Here is a 13531-nt window from a genome sequence, read left to right on the forward strand (position 1 = left end):
AATGTAAAAATGTAAACTCTGAAGATGAGCAGACACATGTGGGAAGAGACTGCATTAGAACAACAACAAAAAAAGAAAGATGTTGTCGGGGACAGATGCCACCGAGATTCTAAGACATGAGGAAATTCAGAGCAACCATTCTGCTGTTCCTAATTAAACAAACAAAACAAATGAGCACAAAAGAGGAGCACACTGTACATCACATTAAGGCTTAGTCTGAACTCTGTCCTCTGTGTAACAGAACAATGAAGTGGCATGTCGAAGGTCTGAAGCCTCAAACGGTGACAGTTTGAGAGATCAAAGCATTCAGATACAAAAACAAAAAAAAAACACCCGATATGAACAAAAGTTATTTTTTGTAAAATGTGACAAAACAAGTATATCTGCATGATGTGTCACTTTTTTGATCAAGAAAAAAAAAGTTACAGAAGCGTGCACACATTAGTTTTTAGACAGAGTCTAAGAACCCAAACACACGGAGAACAGTGCAATGCCCATAGAATAAGACATAGGCTACCACTCAGAGCTGTGTCCCAGCTGCATACCGCATACTCCAACTAACACTCTTAGGATAGAAATATTTTATATTATGTCTTTTTTAAAGATAAATATCAGGGGGTTTTTCTGAAATATAATCAGTATCAGGAACCAACTCACCAGTTCTAAACATGATGTGGGGTGCAGAATAAAAAAAACCAACTGTATTAAAGTGGATTATTCCAAAGTAATTCCAAACTCTTTTTGTTATCAATTACAGACCTAATCTCAGCACCTGGAAAATTAAAACACCTTTTTCTGGAGAATTTACAGAAAATTTAACTGATAGACTAAAAGGCAACCACAGGCTAACCTATTCAAAAGCATGCAGCCCTTTTTAATACTGCATTGAACAAAAGAATGAATGGATCAATGAACAGCTGTAAACTTTACTGCTTTAAAAATATCTCAGTAAAGTAAAATGTCACTGTTATAGCTTTTAAAAACGTAAGGAGCTTCCAAATCTCTTTAGAGACAGAAAAAAGTGATTATTTTGTGGACTTCTCAATCCATTAAGTTTTCCTCCTTTTCAGCCTCATGTACAAATACAATGCTGGATGCTCATATTAAGCACTCTGTCTCATCTTGGCTTTGTATGATGTCACAGAGCAGATGTCACCAATGTGGTCATCTCAGCCAACAACCTTCAGCCAATCAGAATAAAGTTGGCTTAAAATCAGAGAGGCCACTAGAGTTTGTTTCAGACAGAGGATAATCTCTCTGAAGAGATTTCAAAGAATAAGGATTATTTTGAACTGAATCATGCAAAGCTACTCTGGCAGAGGAGAAGAATAAAACTCCTAAAAGACCTTAGTTTTCAGGTTTTTCCAAGGGTAGTTTTTCCAAGTGACCACCCTCACCAAGTTCTGATGCACAATCATTTTGTTTTATAAGCAGCCCTGACCTTTCACTTCAGAGCTTCAAGGGTTACTCTCAGTATGCTTTCAATGAGTAAAAAGTTAAAGACATCACAACTGGCTCTGAGGACCGTTTTCAGGAAAAAACATTAACTGGGAAATTGATTATTTCAACCGCCTGCTGTACAAACATCTATTAGTGCAGCAGTAGTATACAGTACAGGACAGGGACACAGCTTCAGAGTACCACAGAGACATTTGTTAGTCTTATTCTCACTGATCCATCTTATGTTACAGGCAGAGATGGAAGTCCATTATAGTTTCTCATTCAGTTCATCTTTTCTAGATTCAGTGCCTGTATACTATGTAGCCCCCACTCCCCCCCTTCACAGTTCACCAGTCCATTTCCAGATATTATGAACATTTCCAGTTTTCAACGCCTCAGTCTGGTTGAAGCAGCGAAGCCGCCATTCTGACACACGATGAGCTTAAACAAAAGTAGACAGCCACAAACTCAAACGTAAAAATTAAAAGGAAAGATAAAAATCAGGCGATGGACGACCAGCGATGAGGCACTAGGCTTTGCTCACTTGAACTAGAGAGCTCCCCCTGCAGGAAGGGAGGCCTAATTTATTAATCACTACTTTGTACACACAGTTGCTTGTTTCCGTCTTTAAACCCTAGCAGCAGAAATGTACAATCTATGCATTTAGAGGGGGGGGAAAAACAGGGGGTGTGTAAAAATTCACATTCAAATTCATTCTGTCAGCAAAAATCTCAAGCCCCTCTGTACAAGAATTATTGCATTCACTGTTCTAAATGCTGTCAAACAAAAATCAAACAATCGCACAAAAACTGGGAAGAAAAAAAAAACTAAACAAAAAAAACCCAGAAACTGCATATTTAAAAAGTCACCACAACAATCCAATATATTATCATCCTTTTAGACAGTTTCTCTTTATATCGCATATTTACATATTAGGCCAATTTCTCTCCCCAGAGAATCTGTGGGGAAAACAGGGGTCAGGAAGCCAGGCAGAAGACAGAAAAGAGATGATGACAAAAAGGTTAATATTACAGAAGGGCTGTGCGTGGATGGTGACGTTCCTCCATACCGCATACTGTCCTACTGTACACGAGTCAGGAACAAAGTCCTCGGCTTTCACTGCTTCGCCTCCTCGCTCCCAGTAATGAGTTCACATGTGCCACGGAGCAAGGTCGATGGGTCTTTGGTGCAAATGTTCCTAGTCTTCTCTTGTTTCGCCTTCACCCGATCCCTGTACTGATAAGCACTTAATTAACATCACAAAAATTAAATCAACGCTGGACCCAGTAAAGCAGCCCTATGCCTCACCACACATTCAAGTACAAAGTAATAAAAAAAAAAAAAAGAATTGAAAAGAAAAAAAAAAACAGAAGAAGAAAACGCAAGACAAACATCCTCAGGATAAAAAAACCAAAAACCAAAAAAAACGGACGACAATTCTGGAGCTAACCAGATATGACACATCCTCGACACACGAGGGCGCTCTAGAGACAAGCGCCCGAGACCAACTGCCAGATAAAACAGCACCTGTGTTCTTCATCATTGGTGTTTAGAGGTTTCTTCACGTTTGTTCTCCTACAGTTCACGATTCGTCGCCGTTATTTTTTTTGGAGTTTCTTGCCCTTCTTCATGGCAAGTTTGTTCTTGATGTGCCCTCGCTTCCTCTTGGCGGTCTGGTTAGAGAAATGAGGTCGAAATAAAAAGAAAACATCTGTAAATATTAGAATTGGTAGGATTTAAATTAATTTTTTTAAGCAACTTTTTGTACATTTAAAGAATTAATAAATAAAAAGACTGAATGAACACATGCTCTATGTTGTTACCTTTTTGGAGGTGTACTTCTGCTTGGGCACGACACTACGGAGCTTGTGGTCGAGCGGCTCTCTGTTTTCCAGGTCCTTCACCTTGTAGATCCTGACCAGCCAGTGCTCTGAAGTGAACGCCTCCTCCAGGTACTTGAACTTAATGTCCTTGTTGCCGATCTCGACGTTACGTGTCCGGTCAAAGCCAGGCGGCGTCCTAAAATCCAGCTGAGAGACGAGCAGGTTTATTTATCTGATTTTCTGGCAGCTATCAGTGACAGGAACGTATGAAACTGTGCAGTGCAATTGTTTGTCTTCTTATAGAGGAAGGTGGGAAGAGGTACACTGGAGAGGCAACAAAACAACCCCAAATTCCTTCTCGACTGATTTTTCTGTCGTTCTTGTCACTCTACTAGTTACACAATTAGACCACAGAAGATTCGCCAAGTGTGGAGGAGATACCAGGAGGCAGGCCAACACATGAGAGCTGCCCATAAAAGGGCATCGACCAAGGAAGCAGAACATGTATCTGCTCCTTCATGTGCGGAGGAACAGAAGCACTGCCAGAACCCTACAAATCGACCTCTAGTGGGCCACTGAAGTGCATATTTCTGATGAAGCTGTGATATACATGTACTACGGTGGCATAAGGGCCTGATGTCCCTTAGTGGGTCCTGTAATCACAGACAGTGCAGCTCAACTGGCATTCAGAAAATACCACAACTGGCAGGCACTGATGACCTAGTCTCTCCGCAGATAATTGTTGCAGGCAACAATGGCAAGTGCCAACTGAGCTGCATGGTGCCGGTCAATCAGAAGCATGCACATGAACAGCCCACTAGAGAGGATTGTGTAGGGATCTTGTAGCATTCCTCTAGTTCCTTCTTGCACAGAGATGCAGATCTAGGTCCTGCTTAGGGGGAAGGCTTTTTTCAGCCCTGCTCACCTCTCCTCATCTCCACCGCACGCTTGAGACTGTGCAGGGAGACACAGTGAGCCTTCTTGTGACAGCACATGTGAACACGACATCCTAAAGGAATGTGACTACCTGTGAAACCAGGCACCACCTCCTACTATCAGAGGTGACAAGAAAAGAAAACGTAGTCAGGTGGGACAATGAGAGAGCAGGAGTTGTGCCCACCACCTGCAAAACCATTTCTTTTCCTGAGGGGGTCGTCTTGTTGTTGCCTCTTCAGTTCACCTGTTGTCATTTTCATCTGGACCGAAGCTGCTTAGAAAGCAGAAACCAGCTGAGAGGACAAACTGAAATCCTTCAAGTTGAACTGAATTTGTGTCACGGAAATATAAATGACGTCAAACCAAACACATGTTAACAAAGACACGATAGAAGCTGCCATCCCAGCTCCTAAAGAGCCAAACACCAATAAAAAAATGAATACATTAGCCAAACATATTGCTGGTTATAATAGTTTTTGATTTTTAATGGTTTTTTAAATTATTTTATTTGTTGTCATTCTAGTTTACAAACTGAGATTATTCATTTTAGTTTCATTTTATTTTTCGAGGCACGTTTACCTTTAATTTTTAGTAGTTTTGAGAAAATAAATTGACGTTTTTAGGATTTTATTATTCATTTAGCATTTTTCAGGGGCAAAATGTATGAAGTTCAGATTAGACATCACAATATAAACAAACCTTTGAAGGCTGCTGACTCGCAACAGTGCAGACCCTTGTCTCAAACAGCTGCACCACAGCCTCCTCAGGCTACTGGCATTAATAAGTGTGGTGTTTCTTTATCATTTTTTGTACACCATCACTTGCTCCTCATATTTTGTCCTGCATTCAACTGTGTTTGAACACTTTAATAACCTGTGGGATGTGCACTGTGTTGGCAGAAGACTTTGTGTTACTGCGGTACAGATGTGCCAGAGTGTACCTTTTTACTTTCTCCCGGCTTATTCTTGCTATAATGTAAATCAGCATGGCATTTATTCAGTGGTCTGGTGGAATGAGTAGTGATCACTGATCACTCAGGATTGAAGCTGTAACAAGGTGTACAAACTGAGCACGTGTAATAGAAATACACCTTAAGAGATTTAAAGCTTACTTTGGATCAAAGCCAGCAAATCTGTTAAGGCATATAAGCGGATTTTTATTTCCTGGTGATTTCAACCGTTAAGGCTACACTATACAATTACATAGATGCTTTAAAACAACTACCCAGAGGCGGTGCCAAGATAGATGCAGTGGCAAGGCTCTCTTCCAGAGAGAGACTTTGGTTGAATTATCTACAAGCTGCTTAATGACTAAAACCCACTCCTCCCCATCGCTGCTATTCTGTTACTTCTAGACAGAAGCAGGCTGGCAGTGTCCACGTTTTAACTGAATAGCCACGAATAGCATCAGTGTTCTCATCTTACTCTTTCTGCAAGTGAATTTCCCAAAATGTCAAATAGTTTCCTAAAATAAAAGTGAAACGGAAGGCAGGAGCCTCTCCACCCACTACTAAAGCATCACCTTTGATCCATCTCAGCACAAAGCAGCTCTACAGATTCAAACTAAATTAGGTCTGAACAGAAAAAGACGAGAGCAAACATTTTAAACTCGATTATGAAAGATAAACAGTGAGTTTGATTACACTTTCCACGAGCAGCATAAAACCTCTCGTCCCCGTAATTCTGCTCTAAAAAGGCCCTTGATTGCTCATCCTCCTTACTCTGCAACTGTTACTGTGTCCCTCGAAAATATGTCAACTCTATTCTCAAAGTAAAAGCCTCCATCTAGGTTCCCGCCATTGTTTTTCCTTCTTGTCCAATTTCCTCACTTTGTGTTCTAACCTGTAATTGTTCCTCAGGCTGCTCCACAGGACAAAGACTTTAAAATAATAGAATATCAGCAGCAACAAGATCTTAGCCTCTTAATGTGCTTTTATTAGTGCGGTTTAACCTGTCATTTTAATATAAAAGGAACTAAATGAGTTAGTTTGGGGGCTTCAAAGTAACCAGTCCATGGGTTCTCTTTTCATCATGAGTTCTATTCTGTTCTCTATTATGCATTCTCAGCATTACAGTTTAATATTGGTCCATGACTATAAAGTGCATTCTCGACAATCATGAATGGCTGCCTCCGCTCTGCTCATCGCCTTCTTCCTCGTGTCCTCCAAGCCTCAGTTTACACTTGTCACATCTTGTTTTCATAACTGGAATCATATTCTAACACTTTTCTGTCTTTGGGATCTCTCCATCCTGTCCTCCTCCTACTCCTTCCGTGCCTCGGTTTCTCCATGCCATTAACCCAGAAACAGCACTTTAAGCTATGCAGAGCTTTGGCTGTTTGTCCGCAGATGGCGGAAGCGTCGATTGTACGGTAGGGATGTGAGCACCTGGCATGAAGGATCCGTCTCATCTCTCCTCTGCTACCTGCCAGAAGTAGCCGTGGCGCATTTCAAAGCTTCTGCCAATCCTTCATATTTCCTCTCGCAGCCTCTCGTTCCCCTCCGACAACCCCTCTACAAACTTCAGGAGCTCCCTAAGGCGCCTCCTTAAAGACCCGTTCCACCCGTCTGTCAGCCTTTTACTGTAAGCGAGACGTTTTTACATGCTTGGCAGAGGTAGCTGCTCGTTACTGCCTGATAAAGCTCCATGTTGCATAAAATACAACACGTTTTTCCTTTATTGTGGCAGCTGCTCATCATTTCATCCATTTGTAAGTGTGAAGTGGATCCTAACTCCAGAAAGATTCAGTGGAGGGTTTCTCTTCTGTCCTGAAAAGTCCTCACATACACAAAACTAATTCTAAGAAACAAGCAAAGTTTCTGATGAAGTAATGAGAACTTCTCCTCTTACCTGCATTTCACCAAAGCGATAGTAAGACATCTTGTACATGAGGCAGTTGAGCAGAGTTGGTGAACCCGCCTTATCCACTCTGAACTCTCCCTGAGGAGTGAAGTAGTCGCTCTCCTAAAGAAGACACAGAGGAGGGCCCAGAAAAATCACCAGATGGCAAAAGTAGGTAGCATCAGGAGTAGAAAGTTCACACTAGATGGATGCAGTGGTGAGAGGACGCATTTGAATGACAGCAAAGGGGAAAAAACTGCTCTTAAACAGCTCAAGTAATCAATTGGCCATCATTTTAAAAACTACTCATCTCAGTGCACGATTCAAAGCTCTAACACACAAACTCTATAACTGTGGAATTAATGTATTTTTGTCAGCATTAGTCTAAATTTTCTACTAAACTAGCCACAGTCACACAAAAATCAATGCCTAACCACAAGTATGTGTGCACAGCTTATACACTACTTTGTGTATTTTGTCATTAAAGAGGAACCAGGTAATATTCAGCATGTTTGTTCCTTGAAGCCATTCATACAATTAGCACAGCCTTATTGAATTAAATGGAGTAGGAAGAATATAAGAAATGCCTCTAAACTGGAAAATTCCAACCTTGATCCAAGTTAAATTGCTGCTTAATTGTTTCTTGACACAACCCCAAAGGGGTTGTGTCAAGAAAACGGTTGCTGCCTGCTGTGGTGACCCTACTATGACCACACAGAGCTCTAAAGTAGCTTCTGCTACGTTACTTGGGTTTCAGTGGGACGGGCTCGCTGTATTCCCCGATTGGACCCTGGAGATCGTGTTAGCAGCTGTCAAAGAGTCCTCCTTTTGATTGCTTTGGTATCTAGCAGATTGCCGTGGTCACCCACAGTTTGAATTGAAGGCACCAACTGGTCTGCAAACACTCGCAGAGCAGTAGTGAAACTAGAAACTGTTTGCGCTCAAAATAAAAATTACGCTCGATACACGCTGGTTGCAGCAGAAAGGTGACCAAACCAAGGTGGTGCCGCACGGTGGTTTACAATGTAGACCCCTCTTTGCGACCAATTTCACATAGTGCCTGCCAACAACCACTCACAAACTGACCGTGCAATACACAATTATTTTGTTTCTCCCCGTGGTTGTCGACCGCCGGCCTGTGTGACTGAAGCCTGAAAACTGGCGCCTCCACAGTCCCGCTGCCGGATTTTCTGCTGATTTGCAATGCAGCAGTATTGATGAAACACAATAGCGTCACTGTCCTTGAAACTCGTGTTTACTCGTCTTTCTTTGTAAAAATTCAGCGTGAATACAAACTGGATCGGAGTTACAAGGGTAACAAAATGCAATTCTCTCTTCGGTTAAAAACTAAATTAGCCAAACAACCTTGAAAGTCGGGAAGCAACAACAGCAAAGTACAGAATGCTAAAAAATGAAATCCTGACCATACAAGTTGACAAGAAAAATGCTTTAATATAACAGCACGACTATGGCTCAGGAACAGGCAGAGTGTGGTGTCCACCAATCAAAAGGCCTGTGATTCAGTCGGCACTTCCTCCAGTCAGTATGTTCTGCCACAAGACACTAAATGCCAAATCTGTATATCCATGATGCAAAAGAACAAATTTGTTGTATTCATTAAAGTAGATCTATTATCATTTTCCTTATTTTCTATTATAAATTCATTTTTTCCATCATACTACCTGCAATAAATTTGTATATTTACAGATCATTCCTGACAGCCAGGGGTCAGGGTATTAAACATCTTTCCACTTTCTACTCTCGTCTCCTCATGATGTCAGTGAGAGCGGATATCCTTAATCTGTTCATCTCACACACACACAGCTCTAACCCTGCTAACCTGCTGTTTACGAGGGGCACCCAATTCCAAGATAAATGACGAAAAGAGGCTGGTGCTGAAGCAAGAGGAGTTAAAGCTCATTTCAGGTAGTGGATGAAATGGTAGATGGCACCAAGGCCCAGTGCAAGAGCTCTGGAACACACACAGCCACACTTATTCAAGAATAAAAATGTGGCGTTGGAAATGAGCACAGTAAGTCTCCCTTAACAAAGAGCACTCTGGAAGTGTGTATAAATGGGTAAAATCTGGTTTGCAGTCTGAGACTATTAGCAGTCAAAGAACAGAAAAGCCCTGCACGTACGCTGGTCCATTTTCTGCTCCAATAACAAAAAGCAGCTGTTATGAAAGTCCTGAATAAGGGACCTTGTGAGTGTATCTCAGGGTTTCCTGGCTGACGTCTTGTTTTTGAACAATGCAATGAGTAATCTTTGCTTCTGTTCAGGTGAGAAGGGTTTGAAAAAGCACCTTGACTTTTGTAAGAGGAAACATTGATTTTACTGCTGTGTAAGTCCAGCTCCATTCCTTCTCAGAGAAAACTCGAGCTCTATTTACAGGCGCTGCTGCTGTGTTACACTCACCCTGATGTCCTTAGGGTGCTCACCCTCGGCAATCCTCACCATCCACAGGAACTTGTTAATATCGTCGCCCGAGTAACCAATTACACCTCCGAAGATGATAAGCACATAGTCCACGTCCAGGGACCTCATGATCTGGTAGGCTGCACTCTCATTGGAAGACATGGCTTTCCCCACCTAGAAAGAAAGTGATGGCGATTGAGAAGTTATCCTTTAACTGAGCTTTACCCGTTTCACAAGAGACGACGCTTCGGCAGAGCTGCGGGACAAAAGAGCTGTTAAACGGAGATCCGTGATGCATGATACTCTGATGACGTTTCCTGTGGACAGATGCCGACGAGACAACAGGCATTGGGTAGGAAGTGAGAGTGAAGAAAGCTAGAGGGGCTTTAAAAGGCAAAAACATTTGTCTACATTTGGCAGCAGAGAGGAAAAACGAATAAATCAAACCCACAGAATCTGACAGCAATTAACTGAAATCTCCCTACAGTGTAAATTCAATAGGAAAAAGTTTAAGGAAACAAGATTATCTGGCTTGTTGGAAGCGGCCGTTTTATACAATATGGCAATTACATTTAAAAAGAAATAAATAAATAAGTGAAGAGCTTGCTAATCATCCAGCAGCTGCGAGAAGAAACCATTGATTTCTCTGCACGTGCTTTGATCCACGAGCAAAACGGGGAAGAAGACAAATGAAGACAAGAAAGACGATAACAGCCCTTACCAGCGCTATGTGACTGTTGTTCCACGTGTTATTGTCCACTAAAGTGGTCCTGTTAGCCATGCCCGCTATCTGATAACCGTAGTCCCACCAGGACATGACACGTGCGTGCTCATCAGTATTCTGTCTTAACCAGTAGTAAGCCTCCCTGAAGTCATCCAGGATGTTACGCGTCCTAACAAGGGGGAGAAAAAAAAAGAAAAAATAAGGTTGACAGGTAACCGCGTTGGTTGGCAGGCATATAGCTGAGGAAGCCATTAATATTTCATTTAGGACTTTAAATCAGAAGGGCAACAACAGCTGAAAATAGAGCATCCATATATAATGAACTGAGGGTTTAAAAAAAACAAAAAAAACAACACCTTGCACTTTAAATGTTCACGTCCTAAATTTACCTCGCGCAGAGGGAGCAAACACGAAGCCAGGGAACCAATTAGCTCCAGGTATGGTAATCATATTACGTCTGTGTGTGTGGGCGTATACGTGCAAGAAAAAGAGTGACAGGCACGCTGCTCCCAGCAGCATAGCTAAACCACTGTCTGAGAACTACTGTAGTACCATTAATATATGCATGAGAACTTGCATCTACCACTTAGTCTCGGTCTCCAATATTTCCTCCTCAATGCTTTAAAAGAATAATTATGCCTGTAAAGAGTCTGAGAGAATAATACATCAGCTTTTTGTAACCTAAGAGATGCTTACTGTGACCTAGAAGATTAAAAGTTAATCAGGTACGGCCTCACATATCATTATTTCTCCAATCCCCTTGTGAAATATGCTCGGCTCTCTTGCTGCACAACACACATACGTGCTAATTTGCATGCAAGGTGGAGGAGCCCATCCTTCTTCATTATGAAGCATCATGGGAGGCATTGCTCTGCTCTTTGCAGTTGCTTTACATCCATGTACGCAGCGTTCGGCACGGCGGAGCGCTCTCACCCGTCGTGGTTGTATGAGGCGAGCACCACGCTGGGGCTGGAGTAGGCGTTGCTGGTGACCCACGTGCAGTGGACGGCGAACATCATGAGCAGCATCAACATGAGCATGGTGACTATGGATTTGATATTTGGACCCAAACCCTCCTCTGCTTTCTCCTGCTCCGACACATGTTTGCGCACCTTGCCGGCCTGCAGGGGGAGACAAAACACCATCAGGAGGGTTGGCAAACGAGTCTGAAGCTTTCCAGAAATCTGAATTATTGAGTGTGATAAATTATTGAATGAACTAATAAGAGAAGTGTTTTAGAGTATCCTCAGCTTTTTTTCCTCTACTGTGTGAAGACATATCAGTGAGAAATGTGAGAAAATCCCTGTGATGAGCAGCAAGAAACCTGAAGTAAAAAAAAAAAAAAAAAAAAAAAAAAAAAAAGCACCAGAGATGATTTGTACCAAATTAACACCTTCAGTTGCTTCCTCTCACACCCAAACTGCATGCTGAAACTCAATAAAGAGGGACAGCATGAATGATAGACATGAAAATTAACTTTTGAACCCATCACTGCAGGAAAAGTGGGATTTCTGTTGCTGTAAATTGCAGTGGGCGCACGGGGATCTGGAAGCGGTGCCGAAAACTTCCAGGAGATGTCAGGAATTGAAGTCCAATTTCAATTTCTGGCAGCTTACAACCCCCTTATAACTTGTAAGTAGTGAAGCTTTGGGCAAATTCTAGACAACAACAGGGGGCCAACCACTGCACCAGAAGCCGAATCTATTTTAAGCTCTTCCCTTGTTTCTCCTGTTGGTGCCTTGTGTCAGCGAGCGGTCAAAATGCAATGTGATATGCATGTAATTTGTTCACAGGTTTGTCTTTTAAATGAGACTGTGGTCTTAATTAGACTACCTGAATAAATACATCTCAATTAAGCTGCTAACTAATCAAGTATCCACATGTAACCATGACACATTCAAAGGACAAAACTGAAACACAAAAAGGGCTTAAACCTCAAATTTCAGATCTAAACGTGTTGACGTCATTCAATGTTCCCAAACCTGTGTGCAAACTCGGCCGACGACCTTTGATATTTGCCATTTTGCCAGTATTTTTATGAAGTGTGTCGTTTCAGATAAAAAAGGCATTTTAGAAACCTCTCTAGAAGAGAGAGGTGTTTTGGAGAAAGCAAAAAAAGAAAGATGGAATTACGTGGCAGGCTGCAACTGACGCATCCTCAGCCGTGACTACAGAAAAGAGTTCAACGTTCAACAAAGGCGGCTAAAATTATAGCAACAGAATCAAACAGTTGCTGCTGAATCACAGCTGAATCACAGTTTATCCAAACTGGTGGGGAGTGAGGAGGGAAGCTGACAAATACGCAACTGATGAATCCAAACCCCAAAAGGTACCACGAAAGTGTGAAACACCCCACGGGTGTTCACTTGTTGACAGCTTTTTCACTTTGTTCATTTTATTACATTTTTCCCAGCCAAAAGTTTAGTCCCACAGCAACTTGACCTGTCACATGACATCAACAAAGTGTAGCATCATCAATACTGAAAATCAGTGAAGTGTAAATTCAGCAGTTTCTCTGCCGTGCTTTGACCTTGTCGTAGAGGTTCCCGGAGTTCCTCTTGTCATCTTCGTCGCTGCTGTCCTCAGCAGGGGGTTTCTCCCTCTTTGTGTCGTCTCCCATGTAATGCTCAAAGACGCTGGAGAAAGCCACGGCTGACAGCATGCAGACGACCGGAGTCAGAGTCAGCATCAGACGCACCATCACGCCGGCAAAATAGACTGCACTGATGGCATAGAGAGCCACTGGAAGGCAGGAGACAAAGAAGGCGGTGGTTGACAGAAAGTTAAAAAACCGAGAATAAGGAAAGCAAAGTCGACAAAGGTGAGACAAGGAGAAAGACGGCGTGAATATAAAAGAGACAAAATGAGTCGGTGTTGGAGGCAGATAAAGACACGGAAAGAGAAATTGAGTTGTTAGAGTAACACTGAATAATCAGTCTATGTTAGCACTGCAGATCTCAAACCCTGAATAGAGGAGCACTGGCTGTTCTTTGTCCTTGAAAAGCACCGACCCGGCTCAACAGGTGTGTGGCTAATCAATACCTGTAATTGGCTAATTAAGTCTGTGGGAGAAACGGGCTGCTGAAGGACTTTGTTTCCAGCACTTAAGGGTTCCTTGCCCTCCATCTTGGCTGTCTACCCCTAAGTTTTATTTAAGCTGCTGTATAAAGAAGTTCAATCTCATTATTTCAGGCTTTTTCAAAGCTGAGAGTGCTTAAAGCTACTCGAGAAAGGATGCACTGTCCACAGACCAGTCTGCTAGTCACGACATTCTACCCATTTTTATTTTTATTTTATATAAATCATGCATTTTAATCACAGATGATCAAATAAACTCCACTAAAAACAGA

General features: G+C 42.1%; 1 protein-coding gene across 1 annotated transcript in view; it reads right to left on the bottom strand.

The window, feature by feature from the left end:
* Positions 1-1993: 1993 nt before the first annotated feature.
* Positions 1994-13531, bottom strand: part of LOC146643614 (dolichyl-diphosphooligosaccharide--protein glycosyltransferase subunit STT3B) — a 108832-nt gene continuing 97294 nt past the window's right edge. The window contains exons 10-16 of the mRNA XM_085396657.1: positions 12712-12923; positions 11115-11302; positions 10179-10350; positions 9458-9631; positions 7049-7162; positions 3264-3470; positions 1994-3113 (exon numbers count right to left, since the gene is read on the bottom strand). Coding sequence (XP_085252783.1) covers positions 3039-3113; positions 3264-3470; positions 7049-7162; positions 9458-9631; positions 10179-10350; positions 11115-11302; positions 12712-12923 — 1142 coding nt within the window. The 3' untranslated portion in view covers positions 1994-3038. The remainder of the gene's footprint in view (positions 3114-3263; positions 3471-7048; positions 7163-9457; positions 9632-10178; positions 10351-11114; positions 11303-12711; positions 12924-13531) is intronic.

Source organism: Rhamphochromis longiceps, linkage group LG22 (assembly GCF_057381845.1).
Source record: "Rhamphochromis longiceps isolate RC_006_pf linkage group LG22, R_longiceps_female_GT1.1, whole genome shotgun sequence".
Lineage (NCBI taxonomy): Eukaryota > Metazoa > Chordata > Actinopteri > Cichliformes > Cichlidae > Rhamphochromis > Rhamphochromis longiceps.